The sequence below is a fragment of the Anoplopoma fimbria genome, chromosome 20 (assembly GCF_027596085.1).
Source record: "Anoplopoma fimbria isolate UVic2021 breed Golden Eagle Sablefish chromosome 20, Afim_UVic_2022, whole genome shotgun sequence".
NCBI lineage: Eukaryota > Metazoa > Chordata > Actinopteri > Perciformes > Anoplopomatidae > Anoplopoma > Anoplopoma fimbria.
Window position 1 is genome coordinate 7,391,628 of NC_072468.1, and position 25,483 is coordinate 7,417,110.

The 25,483-nt window shown below is 37.7% G+C and overlaps 3 protein-coding genes across 4 annotated transcripts in view; 1 reads left to right on the plus strand and 2 right to left on the minus strand.

Moving 5' to 3' along the window:
- LOC129109693 (zinc finger protein 236-like) overlaps positions 1-5,966 on the plus strand; it is a 45,652-nt gene extending 39,686 nt beyond the window's left edge. For both annotated transcript variants that reach the window (XM_054621811.1, XM_054621812.1), the window contains exons 30-32: positions 1,388-1,517; positions 2,347-2,520; positions 4,867-5,966. In XM_054621811.1, coding sequence (XP_054477786.1) covers positions 1,388-1,517; positions 2,347-2,520; positions 4,867-4,988 — 426 coding nt within the window. In that variant the 3' untranslated portion in view covers positions 4,989-5,966. The remainder of the gene's footprint in view (positions 1-1,387; positions 1,518-2,346; positions 2,521-4,866) is intronic.
- A 2,647-nt stretch (positions 5,967-8,613) lies between these two features.
- LOC129109953 (myelin basic protein-like) lies at positions 8,614-24,194 on the minus strand. The gene is made up of 6 exons (XM_054622105.1): positions 23,877-24,194; positions 15,406-15,510; positions 15,196-15,222; positions 14,315-14,344; positions 12,618-12,701; positions 8,614-10,058 (listed from the first exon to the last, which is right to left on the minus strand). Exons 1-6 carry the CDS (start codon positions 23,994-23,996, stop codon positions 10,026-10,028), a joined length of 399 nt encoding a protein of 132 aa, XP_054478080.1. The 5' UTR covers positions 23,997-24,194; the 3' UTR covers positions 8,614-10,025.
- LOC129109952 (myelin basic protein-like) overlaps positions 23,992-25,483 on the minus strand; it is a 35,395-nt gene continuing 33,903 nt past the window's right edge. Inside the window, exon 4 of the mRNA XM_054622104.1 lies at positions 23,992-24,420. Coding sequence (XP_054478079.1) covers positions 24,122-24,420 — 299 coding nt within the window. The 3' untranslated portion in view covers positions 23,992-24,121. The remainder of the gene's footprint in view (positions 24,421-25,483) is intronic.

The window sequence follows — 25,483 nt, forward strand, 5'->3', positions numbered from 1 at the left end:
ATTTTGCACTTTATTTACGTGTAGAAATAGATGTGGTTTAATGCTAAGCCTCCCTAACCATCTTATTTTGCTTTTCTTTTAGCAGACATGAGTGGTATTGATCTTTTAATCTTTTTTTTAATCAAAGTTCTACTCTTTTTCCCAACTAACCCTGAGGCACTTATAATAAACACTGCCTCCATAATGAGCCCAACAACCTCTAGACCAGAGCTTCTCAATCTTTGGAGGCTTTAGGCTTCCTAAAAAAATCGGTAAATCATCAGAGGCCCACCCGCATCTCATTTTGTCATGGACACATACCTAATTAGTAAACAGTGGCAAGTAGATGGTCCATCAGAGTCTAATGAGATGGGAAATGCTTAAATGGCCACAAGCACCAAAAATCCAGCTTCAAAGAGAAATGTTGTGTCAAAAGTCATTGGAAACATAATTGCTTTGTTCAATAGTTCTGGGTATTTGGTATCCACATGCAACCCCAACTATATTTTTAGAGCCCAGGCTGCTGCCCACACATTGGGAAGCACTGCTCTAGACTTAACCTCATTATAAACTTGATGCAATTAAAGCAAAATCATTTTTGCCCTTGTCCCTATAAACAATCTTAGTTTACTATCATAAATGACACAGATAAGCATAACATTGGCCTGGTAGTAGCAAATATTTTCCATTTTTGCTTGAAAAATGACAGAAACAGTTATCAAAACAGATGCAGCTTAATTTTGATCGACGAATAAACTAATCAAATAATCGTCTCAGTTCTATGATACAGTACCGCAGTGTATAGCGGATGTTGTTCTAAACTGATGATACAAAAAAATCAAGTCAAGTAACTGTTTAGTGCACACAAGAGTATGCATAGGCATAATGGCTAAATTATTGGCTGGAATGTCCAATTTCCATATTTAGTATTTAACCTTTAAACTATGAAATATTTTTACATGTCATCAAAAAGCACATTTAGTGAATAATGTAGGTCATTTTAACATCAGCTTCGAAGGGATTGGCACAAAATTGAAGTTTTAAAACAAGCATTTTATCAATATCAACCATGTTTATACACACAGATTTATCCTGTCTTTTTTATTTTTCATCTTATCACATCAGGAATCTGCCCAGCATAGAGCAAATTAACAACCTTACACCCAAAAAAGAAATAAATCCTAAGAGAAGAAAGAAAAGAAAGTGTTAAAATCTAAGTGTCTGTTACAAATGATTGTTTGGGCGCCCAGACCCTTGAGAATCTGTTTGATTTGTAGCTCAAAAACATGTCATCTTCTCCCAGGAAAATCAAACAGATCTCTAAAATCTCTGTTCTAGCCACATTCGGGTAGATGCACTTTATGCGCTAGACTGTGACGATCAAATTATTTTTTGGTTCCGGCTACAGGAACACGAACGAGTGCACCAGCCGGGCCCGTCACCCAGCTCCCAGAAACCCAGAGTCTTCAACTGCTCCTCCTGTGTGAAGGCCTTCGCCAAGCGCAGCCAGCTGGAGAGACACAACCGAACACACACAGGTAAGAGGATTATTGCACAGTGCATGTCATAACATAAACATTGTGATCGAAATTCAAATGTATTTTATCTTTAAAATATTAATAATATTATATTATATAATAAATAATAGAATTATCTTACATTTTCATTTTATTTTTCTACATTTCTACGTTGTCAATTCATGATGATGTCACTTTTTTTTCATTATTTGTAAATTAATTGATAAATCTGAAATTAGGTTACAACAAGAATTAATTGGTTCCATCTTAAAAGATGTCTATGCCTTCTATGTAAGCATGTTGGATTTCGAAGGTTACGTTTGCAAGCAAGTATTTAAACAATGCCGCTCACACTACAGCGGTTTGTCTACATGTACACATTGGTTTAAAGAAAAAAAAATATCATGCGGCTTAAACAGCGGAGATTGCTTCATTTGTGAGAAATCTAGATTATAATTTTTTATGGATATTAAAATGGTAGAGCACCAATCTTAGTTTGTACAGCCATGTGTGTATGAACATGTGGGAGGCCACTGAGGAACTTGTATTTGCTCAATGGAATAAATCAATAATAATATTTTCGTACAACCATTTTTGGGGCTCATGGAATGGTTAGCTTGAACATCATATATATATATATATATTACATTTTTTTTACAAGGATTACTGTTAACTCTTTCTGCCACATTTCATATTGCATTATTGAGTCCAATAATCTCAACTCCAACATGGTTTCATTTATTTGCGCTAATTATTCCAAAGTAAAAACTGTATATCACAATTAATCTGACCAAAAAAAATACTAAATACAACAAGATTTATAAATGACCTGTTACTTTGTGTTTTGCAGGCGAGCGGCCCTTCAAGTGCAGCCAGTGCGACAAGGCCTTCAACCAGAAGAGTGCTCTGCAGGTCCACATGGTCAAACACACTGGAAAGAAGCCCTTTAAATGTGAGATGTGCAGCATCAGGTTCACCCAGAAGAGCAACATGAAACACCACATGAAGAGATCCCACGGCTACGGTGAGCAGCTGACTGGCCCCACGCCAGTTTACACACAAACCCAACCAAAGTCAACCGGGTGTAAAGCCAGCTGTTTGTGCAGTTAGGCAACAAAAGTCAGTAATCAGCTCTCTGTTGTCTGATTAATCGGAGCAGATTGGATGTTTTACAAACTTTTGTTATTAGGTGAACTGGGCCCTGACCGGTGGATTGTCGCACAGCCTCTATCAGTCACACGGGGTTATCGGACGATTAATTGGCTAGCGGGTTTAATCCTGCTCTGAATTATTGTTATTAAATTGGCACATAAAGATTCACTGTTGGTCGACTGTATTTGCAAGGAACTGCACATTCAAACGTGTCTCTGAGCACCTCAGTCCGCCGAGAGGCAGTATTGGCCTTCCCCTGTGGAACGTTAACTATCTCTCACTCTGGTTCTGTGTATGTTGCTTTTCACTTGATCATCCCTCTCATTATCAGCTGAGTAATTGCCTTCTGCCAACGCTAATGTACATGCACACACACACACACACACACGCGTCCCCGTCTCGCAGACTCTGTGATGTTGTAGAGCAACAAAACTAAGATGACATGTGCATCGACTTTGTTCGAAGCTGTCAGAACAGCGTCCTCTTTGATATCAGCAGATGCATGCCCTGAATGTTAAATCATTATTTCTCGCTGACAGCCTTGGTTAAGGTTTAGGTCATGGCTCACCATTGGTTAACCCTGGCCAAGACTGTGACACACACACACACACACACACACACACAATTGCTCGCATTACTATTTATTCATTCCATCCAAACACCTCATCCTGGAGCCTGGCAGGCACCTGTTGGTGATTACCTGAGGAGGGGAACAATATTGACAGATCTGTTCTAATTATTCAACACTTTCACAGAAGCTTCCACTCAGGTTCCCTCTGGTGGGTGGATGTAGATAATTTATCAAGTCATGTCTGAAACATTGGCTTCTGTCGTGTCACTGGGAATAAGGCCTACCGGGCTCTAAAAGGTTAGGGCACACTGACTTTTCATTTTTTAAGGGTTTTCTATAGTCATGCAAATCCCAGAAGACTTGTCGTTATCAAAACATTTGATTATAGGTTGGATAATGTTTCCGAAATGTGTAAATATTGTTTAACATCTGGAATAGTAATTCATTTTTAAATATAACTTTTTGATGTGGTGAATTGGTTGCCCAGACACAAACCAGCTGTGTCCACACAATTAATATTTGAACAGTAAATTTGTGTTTGGGTCTGACGCAGGAAGAGAACAGACCTCACAGTTAAAACCCCTGGTACTATCGTACTGAAAAGGGATTGAAAAGTAGAGGCCGAACCGAATAATTGGCAAATAGGGCGCTTTACTCACTATCAATATTGGCAGAACTGGGCTCCTAGTTATATCCGACCCATTTTCCCACTAAATATATCTCTCAAATATATAATGCAACACTATCAATTCTTCATAGGTAACAGACAATTAATCTGTTATCTGCTATTCCTACTCCAAACTATCGTTAATTCGGGAACAAGTTTACAGGTTTTGCGCTCTTCTTCCTCCAATCAATTTTGAAAATGTTCTTCCACACAGCTGAAATGTAAGCTGCCATTTTAGCATGAAACATTATTGGAAGAAATCACTTCAGATTTTCTTTGGAAACTAAACCAAGAACTCCTGGGAAATACCTGGGTTTCAATTTCCAGTTTTCCATCTGTGACTGCATATGTTCGTAGGCCTCATGATGTTAACATGGTTAAAATAAGATCACATTCATTCTTGATATTTGTCTACATTTGTGTTGCTTTTCAAGACCCTCTCTTAGTCATTTTGCTTGTGAAAAATACTGAGGATTAAAGGCCCACACTGATGGGCTTGCAACTAAATGAATGTGTTTAAAGTGTTTCAGATATAGAGAGCAAAAGTAGAGGGAGATAATTAAATGACTCCCTCTGCAAGACTCAATTCAATGTGTTGCCTGAAGAAGCAGGAAAAAGCGCATCTCTTAGCCTGTGACTTAACGTTAACGTTATGTGTTAAAACTCACAATGAGGATATTTGCATGTGTCAAGTCGTATTATATAGTTTGGGTGATGGACATGGTGTTTTCAAAAGAGCGAAAGAGAATGTGAGATACTAAAACAAATGTTGGATGAGTGATCACAGGAAGATTTCTTTTTAACTAATGGTCTCATTTGCATCACAGCTGCTGCTGGTGTAGCTCTGTAAATGCATGTTAATGGGCTTTCCCTCTGTTTTTTTAAAACACTGTTATAACCTATCTCAAGGAGTGTTTAACTGCACTTGAGTCATGCAAACTCCCTTCTTATTCTCATACCTTCCTTTTTCCTCTCTCCAGGTCAGATCCAAGACGTGTCCCTGAGCCAAGAAGAATCAGCGCACCAGGTGGAGGTAACACCTGAACTCGACCTGGAAGTGGTTCCTGAACCATCCGGAGACTGGCACAATGTCTTCTCCTGACCACAAACCACACAAGTCCCTATGTTAGATCACTGTGCAGTGTACTGATTGAGTTTTAAAACTAAACAGCAAAGCTTTGCCAAAGTCTTTCTTCCTCTATAAAGACTGATTAGGTTAGAAAAAGAAAGACTATAGATTCTCTCCACTGTATACTGTTTTGACCTAGTAGCAGCCTGCTGTTCATCCAAATTAGCAGTGATGTAAGGAGAGTCTGGAAACTTGTGATTGGCTTAATGACTTTTATCTGTTTTGCTACTGTCTGATTGTCATCAATTTGATAACCTCCAGAGAGGTTTGGCTCAATAAACACAAGCATCCCAGGGAGTTCTCCAGGAGATGCAGGTCCCTCTCATGCTGACCCTGTTTGAAAGAGAGGAAACTGCACTCTGCAAAAAATCTCCCAAGAGACGAGTGTGTTGTTTCTTCATAATTGTTGTGCCCACAGGGATGAAGTGGAGCTGCCAACAACTGTACTGCTGTCACAGCTTCAATAACTTATAAAGCTTTTTCATGGGACTACAAGAAATATGTCACTTTCTTTTTTACATGTGTACTGTATATATTTAATTTTGAAGTTAAATGTAATTTGCAGTTAGTTTCATGTTTTTTTATGATTAGAAACGGTGCACTAAGTGGTGTTTCAACTTTTCAATGATGAACGGTTGAAATGTTGATTGTTCCCTGGATTTTATTCTGTACAAAGTTTATGACGTGAGCAGTACGTTTTCTGATTTTGTTATGTTATTTGACCCAAAAGCAACAAGATTTTCATTTAATCTAGTTCATTCTGTAAATAGTGTTGTTAGATTGCATCTATTTTCTGATGACTCGCCAAAAGATGGATTGGTTGGAAATATGTAATTTGAACATAATGTTACATTTGTAATGAGGCAAAGCCAATGTATAGACAATAAGCTTTTTTTTGTATTTTCTATTGTCCATAATAAATTATGAAGATTAAAGTAATTTTTCTACTAATTTAAACTTTCATCTGTTTTTACTGTATCTTTGATTGTCCCTCTATCAAAAGAATAGTTTCACATTTTGGAGAAAACTGCTTAATCCCTTTCTTTAGATGCAGTGAGATAGAGCAATACATACAAATCTCTTTCTTATGTGTTAAAGGTAAAAAAAAAGCCATAGTGTAGTATGTGGAAAAAAGCTTAGTATGTTGAAAAAACTTACAAAAAAGTCATTGTATAGTATGTCGAAGGAATGCACAAAATATTCATAGTACAATATGTCGAAAAAAGCCATACGTTAGTATGTTGAAAAGAGCTGTTAAAGCTGTTGAAGAAAGCCATAGTAGAATACTAATAAAATGTCATAATATAGTATGTAAAAAAAAAAAAAAAAACATTAAAAAGCATTAAAAAGTCATAGTATAGTATGTTGATAAAAGTGATAGTAAAGTTTGTATAAAAAAGGTACAAAAAGTCATAGTATGTCATAATATAGTAAGTAAAAGTCATAGTATGTCATAATATAGTCAGTAAAAAAGTCATAAGTAAAAGTCATAGTATGTCATAATATAGTATGTAAAAGTCATAGTGACATCTATTGCATTCTGTCCATCCTGGGAGAAGGATCCCTCCTGTCGTTCTCCCATAGGTTTCTTCCTTTTTTCTCCCTGTTAAAGGGGTTTTTTAGGGGAGTTTTTCCTGTGCCGATGTGAGGGAAGGGCAGAGGATGTCGCATGTGCACAGATTGTAAAGCCCTCTGAGGCAAATTTGTAATTTGTGATTCTGGGCTATACAAAATAAACTGAATTGAATTGAATTGAATAGTATAGTAGGTTCAAAAAGTCATAGTATAGAATGTCGCTAAAAGTGATAGTATAGCTTGTAGAAAAAAGGTCAAAAGAAATCATAGTATAGCATGTCAAAAAAGGCAAAAAAGTCATAGTATAGTATGTTGAAAAATTTCATAATATGGTATGTAAAAAAAAAAAAAAAAAAGCATTAAAAAGTCATAGTATAGTATGTCGACAAAAGTGATGGTAAAGTTTGGATAAAAAAGGTACAAAAAGTCATAGTAGTGAAAAAAGTCATAGTATAGTATGTTGAAAAAAAATATAGTATTTTGAAAACAGCCCATAAAGTCAAAGTATGTTCATTCATTCATCAACCATTACCGCTTATCATGTTGAGGGTTGCGGGGTGCTGGAGCCAATCCCAGCGGTCATTGGGTGAAGGCACGGTACACCCTGGACAGGTCGAAGGGTTGACACATATAGACAGAGAACCATTCATGCTCACATCCACACCTACGGCAGTTTAGAGTCTTCAATTTACCTAAACTGCATGTCTTTGGACTATGAAGCTGACACTGGCCCCTCTTGCTGTAAGTAAGTAATACTATAGAATGTCGTAAAAATTGATGAAAATGTTATGGTATAGTATGTAGAAAAAGTCCTTTGAAAAAGTCATAGTATACTATTTTGGTAAAAGCAATAATATAGTATGTCGAAAAAAGTCATAGTATACTATGTCGAAAAAAGTAATAAAATAGTAGTAGTATAGTATGTCAAAAAAAGTCATGGTTAACTATGTCGAAAAAAATGGATAAAAAAGTCATAGTTTACTATTTCGAAAAAAGTCATAAAAAGTAATAGTATAAAAAAGTAATGACAAAATTCATACTATACTGTGACTTTTTCAAAAAAACCTACACTGTCTCATAAAGGCTTAAATAAATCAAGTAATAGAATGTTGCTGTAGTTGGTCGAAAAATTCATGAAAAAAGTCATAGTATAGTATGTCAAAAAAAGTCAGTTTATTATGCTGTCAAAAGTCATAGTTTATTGAGTTGAGTCTTAGCGAGGCATGTTCAAAAAAAGTTTATAAAAATATCATAGTACAGTATGTCGAAAAAAGTAAAAAAAAAAAGGATTAGCATAGTATCTCTAAAAAAGGGTCTTAGTTTAGCATGTCGAAAAAAGTATAGTATAGTATAGTATGCCAAAAAGTGTGTAAGAGTGTAGTCTGTCATAAAAAAGTCAATGTATGTCATTAAAAAGTTTTTTTCTCAAGTGGGTCCCTGATGTATATTGTATCCTGGGTTTAAATGAAGACACATGCGCTGGTATGCACAGCCTTTCTGCTGCAGTTCCACAATATTTTACTAATTGACAACTCCTACAAACACAAGGAAGAAAACTGCAAGCTAGCAAACATGGATGTTGACAATGTACAATTTAAAACATATTTTTCAAATTGCCACTACAAATGTTTTATGAGGAAGTACATGCATTCACACTACGTTTTGATGAGTATTTGTAAATATGTTTTGTTTTTTTCACAAGCAAACTGTACTTTCAGTCAGGAGGTTATTTGCATAAAGACTGGAAGTAAGAGGAAAATGCTAGTCTGGCTCAGCACATGAAATCACAATTTGTATCTTTTAGGCAGCTAGGACATTCACGTTGACATCAATGATTACTATGAAAGGTGTCATGAATTCTGGCTCTATGAAAGAAACCACCTTGCCTGGTGTGATGCTGTGACCTGAACCAGTAACACCACTTCTTTCCCCTTCAGTTTTTTTTAAATGAGTCATCTGCCATTGGTCGCGCCAAGCCAGAACAAAAACACACATTGCACAACGCTGAGTTGGTTTTATATTTTTTATTTTTTTATTCTCAGTTAAGTGGCTGGTCATGTTTTATTACACATGCAATAATGAAGAGGATCTTTACATTCATCCACAGAATCCATTCAGAAAAACACATCACACAGCATTCACAATGCTCAAGCAAACACAAACAGTGGAAGAGATGAACGCTACAGATCACAAATGCCTGCTTTTTAACACATGTGGAAGACGGATGTTTTGAACAGCACAAGTGGGAGGGCTGAGCTATTTTTTTTTTCAGAAAACTTGCAAATTACACATTCCCCAAAAACACTTTATAATGTGTCACTACAGAGTTAGTCACAGAGCACCTTTCTTGAAATTGTGTTTTTTTTATTATCCATAAGAAGGCATCACAGAACTTTGGTGTTGGTAGTCAGGAGGAAAAGGCACTTGTAGTTGTGCAATGTTTTTTGTGAATTTACTTTACAGTATGTGTGCCATGTGGGAGATAGAAAACAGCGAAGACAAAATAGAGACCCAGACTACACTAAAGCAGGGAAGGTCTGAATCTAGCATCATTAGTGTTTAACATTATCTCATGGACCAAAAAAGAAATTATACGTTAGAAATGACCCCTTTATTTGCTTTCTTTTTCAGTGGCTATTGCAGAAAATGTGATTAAGAAGGTTTAGAAACTCAATTTTTACCACAAAAAACCACAGCCCCGCCGTAGGCCCTAATGACAAACATAGATCAACATCACAATCATGACAGGACATTTAACTACAGCTAAGACACAAAGGTTGAATGAAAACACACTATGACCAAGTGGCTCTCATAAGAATGAAAAATCTGTTAAACACAGGTTTATGTTTGGGTTCACAAAAAACGTTTGAGGGAATGACAAAGACAGTGTGACGAGACAGAAAAACGCTCTTTTTCTAAACAGAAACACCCCGGCCTTTTCATCCAATTAGCAAGGGGCAATGACGGTCAAGTCAGTCGAACTTGCACCGGCCGCAATCCTTCAACTGCTCCAAGTGTGCTTCTGTTTAGCCACCCTATTGTTAGAGGAACTAACGAAGACGTCCATAGAAACTCAAGCACAAGTATAGAGAGCCATGCAGGGGGGGTCAGGGGGCCCATTCAGGCTGAACACGTGAGCGGCTTCAGGGTAAAATTTCAGCAAAAAGTTCACGCTTATGATGACGACTGCAGAGACTCACAACGCATGCAGGGGAGGGGGCAACAGATTGTGTCGCTATCTACCAGCCAAAGGGGTGGGTATGTAATAAGGAGATGAGGGGTTTAGCACAAGTTAGAGTGTTAGAGGAGGAGGAGGGGAAGGTAATTTTAGGGGGTGACAAGATTTATTTCTTTTATTCTTCTTTTTCCCCACTTAAGTCATGTGATCTTGAACATCTGCCCTCTTGCTGTTGGAAGGGGGTGTAGAGAGGGACTTCAGCGTTTGGCTGGAGAAGCACTCCTGCTTCCCTGTAAAACAGACAAGACATTTGTGATGAATATGTGGAGGTGGCAGTCCCACAGATCTGGTTCAGCATTGAAGGACTACCCTGGTCTTTTTTCAGTCTGGCCCTTTGGTAATTTCACTCTTTTTCTCTTCAGTGTCATGGGAGTTTTCACATCAATAGACGCGCTTAAGCATGTTAAGTAATAGGTGGTTGTAGGCAATAAGTTGTGCCTTTATGAATCATCTATGACAGCGGTCTGGCTAACTAATCACATCCTGTGTTACAAAAGAATCTTTAAGGCCTTTGGGAAGAACAGAGAGGGTATTTCATCATTAAATGAACAAACTTTCAGGCTTTTTAGATGTCGCAAGTTCTCCTCCTGAGTAATGAGACCAGGGCTTAACACGGAAAAGTCAGAGTAGCCTTTTAATGTAAGAAACAGGCAGGTTAGTATGTTTGTGAGCAATTTTCAGGCCTGCAATGATGCATATTTATGGAACCAAAAGAAACAAAATAAAAAAATAAACTGATGATCAGGAATGATAAAGACTAAAAAAAATACTGGTAGCAAGTCAACATTTTGATAGAGTAAGTGAAGGTTATGATATGGAATAAAAACTGTGACTTTCAAAATACAAATCTTATCATAGTAAGTGAAAATTATTAGAAATCAACTTAAAATAAGAAAGTCAAAATTACCAGAAACTACAGTTATAAGATGTGAGGTAAACCCCCAGGTTTTCCATTTATTTTGTGTTCCCAAAGTTTCAGATTAGACAATCCGGTGTTTATCATTTTCACAAAGCCTATCTGAGACTATTTTGTACTTTTACCATCCCACTCTCTCATTCAGATGAAAAGAGTTTGGACTGAAAGCAGAAAGATTATACAAATGAGAAAAATCTTGATGGATTGTTTAGGAAGATAATCCATAACGTAAGAAGCTTTTTACCCTTCCTCATAAAACAAAGGCTGGGAACTGACTGTTTGGTCTAAGCTATTCTTGGAGCCATTTTTGATCTGTCGTGAAAGAGAAAAATCTCAATATATTTGTATCTAAAAATGAAAAAATATTTAAACAGAGTTTTGAAAGGATAGTGAAAGTGTGATCGCACTGAATCAACTCTATCAGAAAGATTTGAAACGAGAATCCCAGAGGTTCGTCATCTCCAGAGCTGTTTACTCTCTTATAGCTTAGTGACAACAATTCAGCCATTACAGTTGAGGATGCAGCTCTGGGGAAATTTGGATTTCTCTAAAGGTTCAGTAATTGCTAAACTAAGTAATCCAAGGTACAGTGAGAGAAGCTGGCTAATTAAAACCTAACAGGTTAAAACTGGCAGAACATGAAAGCCCCCACTACTTTTCATGACATATGAAAACAAATTAACAAGACGGATAAAATGGAAAGACAAGCATACAGCAGTCTGAAGTACATCACGATAAATAGGGTCAAACTGAAACTTTTTCATGTGGGAGTTTGAGAACATCAGTTCACTGAGTCATAAAAGGAGTACAGAGTCATTACTGCAATCAGTTTGAGGTCACAGCTAATGCTCTTATCTAAGTACGAGATTTTTAAGACCTAAACTTGGAAAATCAGTAAACTTTTGACTTTAAACCCCAAATACAATACTTAAAAGCAGCCTATAAACAGCTAATAAATGCTTTATAGCACACTTTACAGCAGTTGTTACAGGAGTAGCCCTATATAACTATAACTATATAACTGAAATATGCTAAAGGGGAACTGTAGAGGTGGGTGACCATTCTTATTGATTATAGCAGCCTTAAAAATCATACGTAATTATGTAGTTAATCATAAATCAATAATCAGATATTATAAACATTTTGCTTACAAATTATTTGCTTTTACATGTGTATCACTTAGTAATTGATTTATGAAACACTAAAATTGTGCTAAGCAATTATAACAATACCATTTATTTAGATATTAATAACAGATATTATACATTACTGGCCCTTGAATTATTGTTTTTTCCTGGTACTGAGTACCTAATGATAGGTTTTATATTCTGCCAACAACTGTGCGCCCTGAGTCCTCCATAACACACGAAGGAGCCAGTCGTGCCTGGCAAGTGATTGAAGATATTGCATAATAATGGAATATTATACATGGTGCATAAGCAACCACTCCCTCCCTGTAAAGCAGTTACAGTATGTAAGCCAAAGCCCTGCTGGACCCTTATGAGAACTGGATCCATCATCTTTAGCATGAATATATCAGTGCGGGCATAAAGCTTGTAGAATGCATGATGATCAATCTTGTCTCTAAAAGCTTCTTATTATTCGGCTGCTGCAGTAGTAATGAGATTAGTATGTCTTCTAAGCATATCAATCTTGAGTGAGTTAAACTCAAATATCCCTAAATCACGAATCAGTTACTCACTCTGCTGCTGATATCATCACTGAGGCAGAAAAAAAAACAGGGGCAAGAAAGTGATTAGGGAAAAAAAAATCCTTTTTCTATGCAATCGTACTTTAAGGAGAGAGAGAAGCTGTCTAGAGAAGCCACTGGGAAATAACTTGGGAAGTGTTTGACAAGCAGTTTTTTTTTTACCATTTTGAAGATCCTAGTGAGGGTGCCTTTGCCGTCCCCTGCACTGGCCTTCTTGGCTTTAGCAGACTGTGACTTCTGGTCGCCCTGCCCAAGGGAGAAGAGAAAGGAGAAAAGTAATCAGTGTTCAAGGAGTCTCTGAGATTTTTGTCAGGGGATTTAGACTTAATTTGGTTAACCTTCCTATAGATTGCCCTAGATTAAAATTTCAGAGAATAAAGAGTAAAGCATAAGACCTCCTTCTCTCAAGTGTGCTCGGGAGAAACAGATCTGTAAGTCGCTTTGGATAAAAGCGTCTGCTAAATGACTGTAATGTAATGTAATGTAATCTGTGAGCTCGACAAAACCCCAAAGTATCGGCTGACTCTAGGTATAATAAAGTGTAATCCAGTTTGGCCTGACTTTAACTGTATAATTGTGTTGAATTTCTGGCAATGTTTTCATCTAAGCATTTTGTGTGAATTATGCATGAGTTGGAAAAGCTACAGAACACCAAAGTTGGATATGAAAAGACAAACGTTTTTTTTGCCTGCATATTTTGTTGAGAATTTGAAACCAATGGGGAATTTCATTGCACAACAGTTTATTTCTTTTACTTTTTGGAAGCATGCTAACTTTAGACCAGCATCGTGACCATGTGCTGACACTTCATAATTTGACAGCAAATGCTAACCAGCTCTTGACTTTTTTTCCTTTAGTTACTTAATGACATTTAGTAAACTGATTTATTCAGCTCCTTGCGCTGGATGCAATGAACAGAATGTATTTTATTTTGGAAATATTTCAAAACATTGCTGCTTGACTCTTATATAAGAAACACCGTATATGGTTATAAAGCTTCAGCGTTTTAGGTGGCGATGCTGATATCCAATCACATAAGCATAGAACACATGTACTATATAAACTGGTTTTAAGGATCATTCCCTTAGAAAAACACTTAGTGACTGTATGAAAATTATAAGATTGGTGACGGGGGTTGAACCTTATGTTTCACTTTATCATAATATCAAAGGTTCCCCAACATCATTAATTCAAACAATAATATCTTCAAGGAACTTCTAACGCGTGCTATGGAACACATTAACAGAAACACAGGTGGAGAGACAGAGCTGTGCATCCTTATGAACCATGGCGCAATTAACTATTTCATTGCATCTGAAGGCTGAAATAAAAAATAAATTCAGGACAAGAAAAAAAAGTGATCTGCTCTCCCCTGTCCTACCCAAATAATGTTCATACAGTCCCTTCTCAGTCTCAGTTATCTGAGCAAACACTTGCACACACATGGATGAGGGCCCTGAGTTAAGTGCTGATAAGGTAGCATAATGAAGCAGAAGGCAGCCTTACTGCACCCAACCACAGTGGAATTTCTTTTGATGAAACTAGGCTAATGAGGAGCAGAGCAATACCTGTGTTATCATGAATATACAACGTGCGTACATGATATGGATAAGTGATGCTGCAAAGCTACAAAATGGGTATGATGTATTTGGAAATGGACTTAAGTCGTAAGGAAATGAGGGCGTTATCGCTGATGTATGGACAGATTACGAAAGCTAAAGTGGTTGATGGAGACTTAATGGAAGTAGAGCCACAGGCGGCACACTCGAAGGCTGTTTGAAAAAGACCACCTCCCTTGCCCCCTTGGTTTAATTAGGCATGATACCTGTGTTTTTTAAAGTTTTTTTTAAACCACCTACCAGGCCTATCCTGGCTGCTAGTCCTCTCCACTGGACGAGTAGAGACACAAGAAACAAGGAAAAGAGGTAAAAGAGAGAGGGGACAAATAGAAATGTGTGTCTTACTCAGCGCAAAGGCAGGATGGGAAGGAGAGGAGGCAGATAGGAGGGTCCGTCCGGGGGGAAAGTCACAGGGTCACAAGGGGGCAATAGGAGATGAGGCAAAGGGAGCAGATATGTGGGGGGGGAAGGAGAGAGGAGCAAGGCAGATGCTCACGTTGGAAAGAGCACAAATTTAGTGACATTCAGCAGCAGCAACGACGTACAGAATGTGGAAAAATAATGTAGAAGACACACTGCCACATATATGTCCTAAGTACTAAATGAATAAGTTTAACTGGAAGCATTCTGGTTAAATGGTTGTTTTTTTTTACGTTGTATGAGCTTTTGTCAAACTTTATCCAAATGTTGCTATTTTTGTGCATATTATGTTTGCAAATTTGCAGTGAATGGGTTTCAAATTAAATGGCTCACTACTTAATATTAACTCAAATCACAAGGTCCAGTCTCTGGTATGCACTTCCTATAAGATAATAATTAGTCCTTTATCTTAACTGATTGCAACACTGTGATTAGATTTTAGTGTGCAGTGGAATATGTTACATTCCTCCTAAATACAAAAGGAGAATTTTGGTGATCTAAATGTTGTTTCATTGAATTTGAATTTTGTCATAAAAATATACACATTTTAAGTGATATTATCACATCCTGGATGTTCAGTGATTTACAGATTACACTACAGGTACAATCCCTAAACAATTTCCTGTCACTATTATAAATATTGGTCTACTATTTTTGTCTTTCACGTTTGAGTGAATAGTAGCAACATAAAGCAGACTTACCCTAGACTTGGGAGGGGCAGGGGAAACCTGAAGAGGAGTTAATCACAGCAAGTAAAGAGATTTGAAAATTGAGTTTGTTAGAGATCACAGAAAGTAATAGAGGAGCAAAGAGACAAACATGGAGGGACAGTGGCTTGAAGAAACAGGGATAGTGGCAACACTGCTGATGCAGACTCCTACTCCTGTGACTTTATTATTTGTATTACTTACGATCGTGCGGAAGAAATGGACCACAGCGTTCTCTGCTCCACGCTTACGTGGGGAAGTCGCAGAGGCCTTCTGGGGGCCTGGAGAGAGAGCACCTCGGAAAGATCCCTGGGGATGAAAAGAGGAAAGGGAAGAAAGGAACAATAGACCTACAGGTTAAATACATATATTCATATGCACAAAATGACTTGACCTTAAGCTCTTCAGAGTAAGATGCTCAAATACAGTTTCACAGGGATTTTCTCAAAAGCTTTAATAATACATGTAAGATTAATACTTTAGACTTGGGAAAGAAAAGGTTAAAACACTGGGGTTATATAAATGAATACTTAAACAAAAACTAAAATCAATAGGTTTGCCTGTCTTACTTAACCACTGAACAGTGAGAACAAAAACACAAAATCACAAAAAAGAAAGGAATTGTTTGAAATTTACAAAAACTCAGTACATTCCCATATTGCCGTAACACCAAAGGTGTATGCTGAAGGGAGAAAGTGGACTCAAAATCGTTTTGATTTTGATTTAATCTCTTAATCACATGATGCTGCAATATGCAACTTCTTTTATTTTATAATGTATTAAAGGGTAGTTTTGCTATTTTTCAACCTGTATACAACAAAATGGTTTATAGGGTCCATGTTGAAAAATATAGGATTTCATTAAGGCATACCTCCAGCTTTTAGATGATGTAAGGATGCCTTTGGGTGTATAACAATGGAGGGTACAGCAAAGAGATACTCAGAAACTTGGTTCCATCCAGCCATAGAGATTCATTCAATCAGCAGCATTAATGGCAGCCTCACATCGCAGACGACTCCCACCTCATTAACCCCTATCCCATCCTGGCAAAAACCTTTGACCATGAGTCATTAAAAACTAACTAAAATGGAAAAAATAAGCAGTTGAGGATGTCAGTATTATCTTGTCAATGGCTTGATCTCAACGAAACGAACTAATTATCATCCCAAAGACCAAATCAATGCAGTCAAGTTCCTCGAAGTCAGACTTTACAAAGAGTATGCCAAGATGAGTGTTTAATAAGGTCGATACTCTTTGACTTTGTGGCCTGAGTAAAAACACTGGGCCATTAAAAGAAGCCTCTATTAAGTTATGCAAACAGCACAGATACATTATAGGTGAAAAGTATAATTCCTCTAATACCAAACGCCATAAACAGCCTGCAGCCCATGGGAGAAAAAAACTAATTTCCACCCACTCAGTTTGTTCAGTCTTTTCAGTTAATGTTACCTCATTCATCCCTTTCTCTGACCCCATTAATGTAACAGGAAAATGTGTGTGCCTTTATTTGTGTGTGGGAGCAGTTGATGATTCACATCCATTATCTCACATCAAAGAACCGTAAGGTAACAGAAAGAGGGGAAACCTTCACCGCCACCACCATTTACACAATATGATGGTTGTGGTGTTAGATTATATGTCACCTTCACCGTCTTTTGTAGGGTTTTGAAGAAAAGGACCAACCAACAATTAAATCAATACAGAGTAGGAAACACAGAAAAAACATAGTGTTAATGAAATTACTATTAGAACTATTTCAATAGAATTAAATCTGGCCTTTCTTTTGTGGACCTCATCATGTGTATTCCTGCTCTGTAGCTTCACGTTTGCTTCAAGAGTGACGCATTTATGATGTCCTCTTAAACAAGTGGGTGTCTCTGTTTGTGTTCTGCATTGTCTGTTTCTGTCAGGATGTAAATGATTGGAAATGCACACAGAAATGAAAGGGAGGGGAGAAAAATAATGGTGTTTAAATTCAGCTGGTATGGTCTCAATTTCCGCCAGTCGTCCCTTTGATGTGAATGAGGTCTCCTCTGTATTTGTTCTTTTCTCTTCTCATCTCAGCTTGAAAACACTTTTATCTGTCTTTATTTTTCCATTATGAACTGCTTAAAAAAATTGTTTTACATTTGCTTCTGGTATGCTGTTAATGATGATGATGGAGAGACTTTCAAATATTGAGCAGTGATGGTTTTCTGAGGAGTGACAGTTTCCTGTTGCTAAATCAAAAGTTGTTTTGGTGTCTGAAGCGTTTGAGAGTGAAAAGAAGGTGCAGAGAGACACTAAGAGAGCATCTGCCTGTAACACACCCACATCATTTGCAGGCATTTCATATAGAATATATAAAAAGTTTGTCCAGTTAAGTGACGACTTTCCTTTGGAAGTTTGAGTTACAATAACAATTACAGTTACAATCACTGATCATGCTGAATATCCAGCTCTTATATAATTTGAACAAAAATATATAAATTTAAAGAAGGAAATAGTCAGTTTGATTTCCTTAAGGGCTTCTTTAGGTTGAATTATAGTTGGTGTATTTTAGGAGGCTGACCAGACAAAAGGACATGAAAATATCTTGAAAGGAGTAGTTTGACATCAATATCATTTGCATAACTGTGTATTCAATATGAAGCTATTGAACCAGGAAAACTGCTTATTCTTAAGGTAAAACAAGACTAACAGTCTACAACTATGCTAGCGTCTTTAAGGGTCTGTACTTAAGCACAGCGTTGCTTTGAGCTAAATATTAATGCTAGCCTGGCAATATGCTTATAACTATGATGCTAACATGCTGAGCATGCTAACCATGGACACACCCAGATCTGGCTTCACTGCTGCCTCAGCACCAGCGGGAGGTGGAGAGCTCCACGCTTGGAATTAGCTGCTCCTCCGCTGGGAAGGGAGGCAGGGGAGACCCAGAACCAGGTCTGTTCGGGGAAGACTGTCAGACCCTGCTTCAGCAAAATGAGAGGTTTCTAAAGGGATTCTGGAGGTAGGACTCAATACTCCTTTTGTCCTGAGGGATCAGTAAAATCAACATAAAGTTCCTCTTAGTAGCTTTAATATGTTATATCTTGTTTATTTAATTCATCTTTAACATATTTATTAGTGATCCAGACTTGCAGTTTTCTTATTTAAAGTCTTTATGCTAATCTAAGATAATGATCATCTCGCTCCAGCCGCGTAATCAAAAGATCAGCTATAACAGTGGTATCAATCTTATCATCTATCTCTTGGCAATAAAGTCAATAAGCGTGTTTCCCAAAATCTTGTACTGTTTTATTTTATCTCTAAAGGTAAAGTGGGCAGCTCTCAGATGCTTCTGCTGTCACATAGACAGTATATTCCGGATACATGCATAATATGAGCTGGGTGAAATGAGTAAGTGAGAAATCAGGATTCAAGAAACAGAGTGAGATACAAGGAAACTGTACCCTGTCATTTATCACAATGTGCAGGTTAATGATCACAACCGCCTCCACTGAGGTTAGAGGTCACATTCTGATAGGAATCTGTGTCATTATGGATGACTGTTAATAATTCATTGGTAGCAGAGGGGGTGACTTGGAGATTCTTCATCATTACTGTGAATCACCAACCAACAATATGAGAGGTGCACTCTTTAAGATTCATGAACAGAGGAAGCCTGGGGCAAATCTATCAAGCTGACAAATGCAGCAGCATGTCTGGCGGTGCAAAATACACAAATATGACAGCTGCAATCAGGTCTTCTGCCTCGCAAGTTTAAATACCAAATAAAAAGGAGGCTAATCAAGCCTTTATCTGTGTGTCAGATAGCACTGATAAAAAAAACTCACTCATTTTCTTAGGGACTGTATGGAAATGGGAGAGTGGAGCTTAGAAAAAGGGAAGGAATATGTTGTTTTTTTCTGGATGGAAGGCAGTCTGGTGATCTGGCTATTTCTTATTCTATTCTATTATTATTTTTCCAACCAATTAAAGTTAACATCATCTCAATTTATTTGTTTTGTTATTAATGGCAAAATAACTCGTATCAATCAAATGCATGATATACTTACAGATATTGTCTGGAGGCTGTTGTACATTTCCTCAGTCAAGGTGAAGGATACGAGAAGGCCTTGCCTTTCAATATGATTTAACGTAATGTTAAATTATTATCCATAAATTATTATCCCTTAGTCCCTAAGTCTAGTTGGTTTTCATTTTGCAACTCTTACCTATGACAGACTTTAATTGTTTCTTGGTCTATCTAATTAGGGGATACAAACACACATGTTTTCCATCTAAAAGTGAAATAAAAATGAGCCTGTATCAACTGAATGTCTGAGCAGAACTCTGGTTCCTTTTTGTAATCCTCATGAACACGCTGCTGTCCATTTTAACGCAAAGTTTATTTCAATTTACGCAAGCCTCCAGAAAACAAGAACATTTGGTTTGTGTTGATTACTAAGCTCTGCCCTTTTAGTAGACAAACTGTGACTGAAAGATGTTCTATTACAGACAAGTCAAGCCAGTCATCCATTACTCATTACTATCAGAGTGGATACAAACTATAGCTCTGCTTTCATTAAACTTTTTTTTGCAGTATGTCCATGTGATTGATCAAACTCTGGAATATATTAATTTGTGTTAGAGTCTATAATCTTAAATCTGAGACAGCAAACATACACAAAATCATTGAATCTTTGTTTCTTTGGGCTAATATAAGAAAGAAACATTTCCACAACTCTTTAAAGAATTTGACAACTAAGAAATGACTGGCTGTTACCAGTTGTTTTTTGCATCAGAATTGATTTAAACCTTAGAACCTTATTTTTCAAGTACTTGAATTTAATGAAACATCGTATTATAATAGTGGCATTCATTTTTCATAAACAATAAACAATAAGTCAGGTGTCTGTGTGTGTATTCTAATAGCATTAAATGAAAAAAGATGACTTATTGTTGCAGCTGGTAAATGTGGAGCTAACTCTATTATAAATATATATATATAAATATATATATATATATATATATATACTGTTGGGTAGCTTGGGCATTTCCTCCAAGGGACAAAAAAATCCTTATTGATTGAAAAGAAAATGTTTATATTATTATATTTTGATTTTATATGTTATTAGTAATCTTAGTCTGCTCTTATTCTGCAAAGTAACTAAAGATGTGCAATAGATGTAGTGAAAATGGCAATATTTATGAGCTGTAGGGGAGAAGTATAAAGTAGCAGAAATTGAAGGTTCAAGTTACCTCAAAGTCAACCTTTAGTAAAGTAACGCTATTCTACATGTAACGCTAGCTAGATACTTTCCACCACTGGTAACTTAGTTGAGAACTAAGTTGCTCACTGCCAGAACAAATTAAGAGCTGCACTGTCACGTTATCCCCGAAACATGACATGGCAATGCACGTTATTGTTTGTTACAAAATAAAACCTTAAAGCAACCTCAAGTTTTGATGCTTGACTTTGTTTACTTTCCTGACAACTCCCATGGGCAAGAGGTAAAGTACACTGACGTAAACAGTACCTGTACTGTCGTATGACATCCAAGTTGGTTACACACAACTTGTAACGTCACATGCGTCCCACACAAACACAGACAGACCCACACACGCAAACACAAAACAAATATGCATTTGTTATTTATGACGTAAAATAAATTTGTTAACAAAATTCATAACTTTAAAATACGTTTAAGACCCCGCAGATGACCTTTATTACACTTATACGATGGCAGAGGAACCAAAAGAAAAGCATCAAGCATTAAAACAAAACAAGAAGAGTGTTGAGGGTGTTGTTAAAGAGTTTAATCAAGCAAGAAATCCCAAAAAGTTTAGAACAGGATCAGGTTAGGAACAGGTCACGGGTCACAACAGTTCACAACAGCTACAAACGGTTACAAGTATCGCAGGTTGAAGGCGTTACAAAACAGGAATCTGCACCGATCAACTGCTGGTTCAAAGAAACTCTCTGACTGGGTCAAACACACATGAACCTGAGCTGAGCAGACTGATGTGAAGGGGGCACCACCAACACCCCCTCTTCATCCAAGACACTGGGGTTAGAGAACAGTATCACACAAGTTTTGGTTTCGACTGTGTTTTGCTGAAGCCTGATTCATATCACTCCTGCGTTGCATTATATGACAGATTCTGTCTGCCATTCAGCAAATTAATATGCAAATTAAACATATCTGTTCTTGAGTCTACATTTCTGTTTGAATAGCTAATGCTCATGCAAAGTAAATTTTCCCCCAAATTAGCACATCATTATCCCTGTAATTTGAAATGATCAAACATCTGTTATCATTCAAATGCAGATTTCCTGCAGTTGTTTCAAGTCCTGAGACCTGAGAGTTTTAGCGTCATCTCAGAACTAACGTGCCGTCTTAACATTTTCTCAAAACCCAGACTTGGCAAACAAAGGACATGAAAAGCCCAAAGGATCATTTTGTAAAGGTCTCCACACCTGCCACATCTTAAAACAATTACTCAAGCATAACTCAAACAGCCATGCATATTAAAGATCCAACAGAAAACACTGACACAATCTTTCCCAAAAAAATACTGCAGCATTGAAGTCAATGTACGCATTAAGGAACGTCTGTGGAGAACCTGCGCACACAGACAGGCAGGCCGGATCAGAAATTAAACTGAAAAATATTTGTCTTCATGAGGAATTCTTCTGGAATAAAATAAGTGTTTTGCAGCAGAAAGTTAGTGCAGGTTGGTCTTTTGCTAGAGGCAACGGAGGTGGGGCGAACCTGTCTGTCATTCACTTAAGATGTGAACACTCATCATTTGAAGGCAAACCCTTGGTGAATACATAAATATTTATTTGTACAACTTTGTTTTAGTAAACCTGTCATCAATATGGAAAGCAATGTACAATTTTATGGCATAAAGAATAAGAAAATCTGCAGCAAATTGGTCACTAGCCTAATGTTGAATGAAAGCTTCACAATTTGTTCTGTTGACATTTTCCCTGAACATTTCATGAGTAACATTTTACAAAAGCAAATCAATATCTGATCAGCAGAACAAACTAATGGAAAGTTTTTTTTAGCAAAAAGTATATACAGACTATTTTTTTATCCTGAATCCTACAATGAACACCTATTCATAGTTGATGCATATGTGCATGCTGCTGAGTGATTTCTTTGCAATTACCTTACCAAATCTGCTTATTAGCGCTCTGCAGGGTAAGAGAAGCTGGATAACAAAAAGCTTTAAATCAGAGAGGATATTTTTCAATCAGCAATGTCCATGCTTAAAGGCAGCAATCAAAATGAGCAGACTCATGATGGGACATACAAGACGCTTTGGGATTTAGTTTCAGCGTGTTTCAGTAGTGTTGTCAAGGTAACCAAGATTTCGATGATGTTGTGAACGTTTTTTAAGTTTTTTAAATTCAGGTTTTAAAACTCAAGCTGAAATTCCGTTTCATCACCACCTCCAGAGGGCATCACTGAGTGCTCACACAGCCCATGGACTGAAAAGGGTGGAACCAGCAGAGCTACAGTCTGGTTCTTAATGGGTTTGGCAAAAGTGCCAAGCAGCCCAACATGTCTGGAAGTGGATCCCGGTCTGTCCTAACTGATGCCAGGAGTACAAATGGAGCTTTGCCTACGTGAGAAAAGGCAGCCACTAAACCAACATAGAACGTTTTTTTACAAAGTAGACCTGATCAGTAAGGTTTTTACATTTACTAATGGTCAAAATGATGGTCTCTTGACAACACTAGAGTACAAAGTAATTAAAAAGCAATGCAGGCTCCAATGCCTCATAGTAATAATCACTTGCCTGCAAGATAAGATAAGCCTGTTCTTACTTTATAGAATGCATACTCTATATAATATGCCCTTAATGTAATACATATCATTTAATGTTAATACACATAATATATCTCTTTGATCTTTTATAGCATAATGTGATCCTCAATAACTTTGAAAGTGACTTAGTTGGATGCGGCACCTTGCAAACAGTAGTCAAGTACCTCCCTGTGGCTTATCACAGATGTTAAACTTTACCCCAGAGACAGAGACATCAAAGACACTAACTCTCTACAAAGAGGCTCTGCAGAGGACCCAATGCCTCTACAAAATCCGAAATAATGTACCACTATCACATCTAAATGACACATATATGAATTTCCCCTATCTCTTACATCATCATCATCATCATCATCATTAAGGAAAGTACCTCTGAAACACGGTGGTTCTTAACTCTGGTTTGACGATCCAATAAACAAACTTTATAACGGTAGAAAACAATTCCACCAAATCACTTTTACAACAGATATATTATATTCAACTGAGGAGAAAAATGCTACCCATGTCAGTACCATTCAAATAAAAGCAAAACAAAACAATATAAAAATGTATCCCCAAAATGATTCAAAATCACAGCTCTTAAAAATTAAAACAAAACAAAAAACCCACCCAAAGTCATTATCCGGTGTCGACCCATCAACCTATTAGCCAGTTAATGTGAATCATAGGACAAAGTCAGACTTTGGATCACCATAAAAAAAAACAGTAAAACCAACACAAATCTATATGACAAATATGTTGCAACAAATTCTCACAAGAGCTGTTAAAAGAATCAGAAGTAAAAAGTGGTTCTGGGAGTTAATCGGCAGAATGAACAGATACATGAGAAGGTTCGAGCTTTCACATCGACTCTCCTTGCTTCCTCACCTTGGTCTTCCTCTTCTTGTCCCCTCCAAAGAAGTTTCCAATCTGATCCAGGAGGCCGGGGTTCTTCTTCCTCCGGCCCAGCCCGAAGGCGGCCTGTGCAGAGCTGCTTGCAGATGCCATGGTTGTAGTAGTTGGTAGTACGTTTGTATTTGGCAAAATTTGAATGTCTCTCTCTTAAATGAGAGAACGAAAAACAGAGGAGGGTAAAGAGAAAAGAGAGGGAGGGCAGGAAAAAAAAAGCTAGCCTATTCTAGGTCCTGTTCGGGACTATCCGACCCGCACTCTGAAGCCGCTCCGCTGTGTTCCTGGATGGTCTGCAACTCGTCCGATTCAGAGGGTCGCTCTTTGAAGGTGTTGTCCTCTCGGCCCGGGGCATCTCGGGAGAAGAGGCGGGCCAGGTGGGGGCGTGGTGTGGCGGCGTCAGGGTCAGCTGTGCTGGCATCGGGCCAGGGCTGGTGGGGGCCCTCAGCGCCCGTGGAGTCAGTCACCGCCGGCTTCTCCAAGATGCAGCCATTGTTCTCATTCGCATCTGCCTCACCCAGGACTGCGCAGAAACAACAAGGGTCATCTATGGGCTCGGGCCTGCATGGCACACAACAAAACCACTACAGCACAATGGGCTCTTTTGACGGGACCATGCCCTTCCTGCTGCAGCAGAGACCAGCAGAGCTTACATTTCACATTTTAATTTGGAAAAACCTTACCTGCTGAAGAGGAAAGGGAGAAATGTGAGAATAAAGACGAGCAACTGAAAGTGTAAACTAATTACTGTTTTGTCTCTGAGGTCGGCATTTCATCTCTGAGGGCACTTCCACCACATTCTGTTTTCTTAGTGGGCAGACTTTTGAGTCAAAACATTTATAGAGTATTTTTACAAGATCATTTTATTAAATAAGACACTGAAATAACAGAAATCTCTGTGAATTTTAAGGCTGCACCCCCTACATCCCAGTGTCGTGCATCTTTTCACCCCTCCCTACATTATCATGGCTTATTTTTCAGTTCACCCATGTAAAATCAATGTTCCAGCAGATCAGTTCCAGTGAAATGGAAATACAGCTGCTTCCCCAACATCCACTTTGACAGCTATCTATTAAGTTAGCCAGCTCCCACAGAAGAGGACATCGAGTGCATTCCTGTGTCCAAAAACAATATACGCACTGTACTGGAAGAAATGGTGTAGCACTACACCAGAGAATCTGCATGTTAATATCGGCTGAAACAGTGGCCTGTTGTCAGAGCTGCATAGTTATTACAGGAAAACAATGGGCCCAGTGTCCCTAAAATAACTCCTATAAGTATGGATTTTCCACCCAATGCACGTTGACACTTATCTGATTTCGGCCCGAGAGCTATGAGATCGCTTTCTCTGGGTGCAGAGCTGCCATGTGGAAGTTTATACTATGATTTCTTATAATTTCAGATGGAATTACTATTAAAATGTATCTGTAGCAGCAACACCAGCATAATACTCTCTCATTATTTGGTCCAGTGACTTCTCCGGTTTGATTTCCTTCCAACAGATATAGTTATGTATCAAATGTGAATACAAATATGACTTGGTAGGTAAAGAATGAGATCAACTTTAGTTTTTTAAGGATCGGAGC